Raw genomic sequence first — 2,750 nt, forward strand, 5'->3', positions numbered from 1 at the left:
TCATTCTGCATCCTCTAACATAATGAGTGGGGCCTTTTTCCCCCGGGCCCTGGCCCTTTTCGGGGCATATGTTCTTCTAATGTCCTTTCTTCTTAACAGTATGCACATTGGTCCTTTTTAAGTTATTCCAACCCCAGTCCTGCCTTTCCCTCGGGGCGTCGGCTTGGCCTTTGGCCGGTGGTGACTTATCCTGTCCAACAAACATAACCTTCTGGACATCATCCCTGTCATTGAACACTTTCTGGGCAATCTCGAGAAGCTTAGATAAGTTCTCTCCCTCAAACCCTTCTAGTTTTTGCAATTTCTTTCTGATATCTGGGGCCAACTGACTAACAAAGGCTAGATTAATGGCTCGCCGATTATTTGGGTCCTCCGGTTCAATGGGAGTACACAATCTATAAGATTCTAGTAACCTAAGAATGCTGCAGGCGACTCATCTTTAGTCTGAATAATCTCACTTACTTTGGATAAATTAACTGGTCAGCGAGCTGCTGCCTGGAGGCCTTGGAGTAACAACTGGCGATACCTCAGGAGAGCCTCCTTACCTTGATTGGTGTTGGGATTGCAGTCGGGTTGGGTGCTGGGAAATACAAGTTGTACCCGTGCAGGGTCAGTGGTGGGCTGCCCAGTGGGGTCCGAGACCCGTCTTGCAGCTTCCCTTAGAATGCGTTCCTTCTCCTCTGTAGTGAACAAAACCTGTGAGAGCTGCTGGCAATTATCCCACATGGCTTGGTGGGTGAAGAAGATGGATTCTAAAAGGGAGGTCAAGCCTTGGGGTTTTTCTGAGAAGGACAGAGTTTGCAACTTCCAATTATACAGATCACTAGTTGAAAAGGGGACATACACCATGAAAGAGGTCTGGGTGTCTCCCCCAGGTGGGGCTATCTGTTGGAGAGGCGCCAGGACAGCTGCAGGTTGCGACGAATCGGGGATGGGGTCCGGATCCTGTGGAGGGTAGTAGACAGCCCCCGTCCGAGTGTGTGGTGGGCTCCGAAGAGGGGCTGCCTCCCGAGACTCAGGGGGCTTAAAGTGGTTACCAGGAGAATAATAGGGAGGGGGATTGGGGATCTCTGGATCTTCCGGAGAGTCCTGTAAAACAGGTTCAGGGGGTTTCTGAGGTGCGGAAGTGCTCCTTGGCCCTGCCAGAAGAACCATGTGAGAGGCAGGCGCCAGCAGAGAGTCTGACTTACCCTGACAATCTTTTCGATACTTAGGAGCATCAGACACAACATCTATCCAAACATTTATGTATGGAGCCTGATCAGGGTGACCAGGGTTCCCATAAACAACACTCCTGACTCTGAAGGCAGTCTGCAAATCAAAGGAACCCTCAGATGGCTATCCGACTCCAAAGGCTGGCCAGTCTACCTGGCAAAGCCTCTGGAGATAGAATGGAGTGACTGACAACCCATAACTTTGGGCCGTCTTCTGAAATCCTTAAAATTGTCCACAAGACACCGCAAGGGAGTGGGCTTAGAAGAAGCATGTCCCATGGCAGTGGGGATGGATGTGAATAAGAATAAAAGTCCTGGGAAAGATAAGAATGTTAGACAAGGTCCGCTTGGTGACTAGGTGGCCACTCGGGCGGTGCTGAAGCAGCAAGAAATCCTGTAAAAGGAAGAGTTAATAAACTGAAAATCACAAAAATCACAAGAGATATTCAGAGACCAGAGCAATCAGACAATCAGACAAACTTGACGGAGGACCAAGGCAATAGGAGGGCAACAGTACATTCAACCGGTCCGGACTAACATACACAATACAGACAGACAAAACAGACTACAGGCAACACAAAAACGCTAGCGTATCAGAAACCGAAACTGAAACAGGTACAGGGTCAGGATCTAACATCTCAGACCTGACCGTACTAGGGAAGTTGTGCCGCGTCCAGCCCTCCACTAGTTCTCAGGACCCACAGGCAGAAAAAGGTCTAAGATTACTCTTAGACTAACTCACCGGTGAGACAGGAACAGAAGGCTCGCGTCCAATTTTCAGGAATATTTGTCCACCGGTCTCTCTGATCTAAGGCCACCCGGCGTCCGGGGCTGAGGATCATCTCTCAGCAGCCGCCCCCTGGACGCGGTCGTGCCCCGCCTGGAGCAACTGGGGCCGTGGGTCTTAGGGAAAACTTCCCTTCTCTCTCTGGGGAGGATCTCGCTGGGGCCTCCAAATGTTGTGGCGCGAATGATTCTGAGACCCACGGAGCCAATTGAGATTAATTATGAGCCTTTATTAGCCAGCCAGCGACTGACTCTCTACCACGCACAGTTAGAGGAGATCAGCCCTGAGCTTCCAGAGGAGGCAGCTTATAAAGCCTCCTACTACATCCTTGGATAAGCAGATTACAAGAAGCAGAAGTTAGCCGTTAACGTTTTGTACAAAGATAAATGTATCCAGGGGGAACTCTCAGATCAAACAGGGCCTAGTAGACAGTTTTATTATCTTTACCTTGGAATGTTGCACTTCTCTTGGGGCTGGTGCCTGGAGATATCACCTCCCTGTGACTGGAGAATTTCCACTTTTACATATGTACATAGAGTTAGAGTGACAGTAACTTCAATTTATTAACTATGAACTTCAAACAATACCAGAATGTAGAATAAAGGGAGGAAAGAAAACTAGATTTCTCCCTGTCAGTCTGCACGTGCTCTAATCTCTAGACACACCTGACCACTCCCTTATTTCAAGGAAAATTCCCGTTCTTCTCCCAGATGGAGACCTCGTTCCTGTTGTTCCCTCATTGGAACACC

The 2,750-nt window shown here is 49.1% G+C and overlaps 1 protein-coding gene across 1 annotated transcript in view; it reads right to left on the reverse strand.

The window, feature by feature from the left end:
* The window catches only part of LOC111747013 (pollen-specific leucine-rich repeat extensin-like protein 2), a 5,397-nt gene extending 4,242 nt beyond the window's left edge, over window positions 1–1,155 (reverse strand). Inside the window, exon 1 of the mRNA XM_023537989.1 lies at window positions 546–1,155. Within this exon, the coding sequence (XP_023393757.1) occupies window positions 546–1,155 (610 nt within the window). The remainder of the gene's footprint in view (window positions 1–545) is intronic.
* Window positions 1,156–2,750: the final 1,595 nt, after the last annotated feature.

Source organism: Pteropus vampyrus, unplaced genomic scaffold (genome assembly GCF_000151845.1).
Source record: "Pteropus vampyrus isolate Shadow unplaced genomic scaffold, Pvam_2.0 Scaffold208, whole genome shotgun sequence".
Lineage (NCBI taxonomy): Eukaryota > Metazoa > Chordata > Mammalia > Chiroptera > Pteropodidae > Pteropus > Pteropus vampyrus.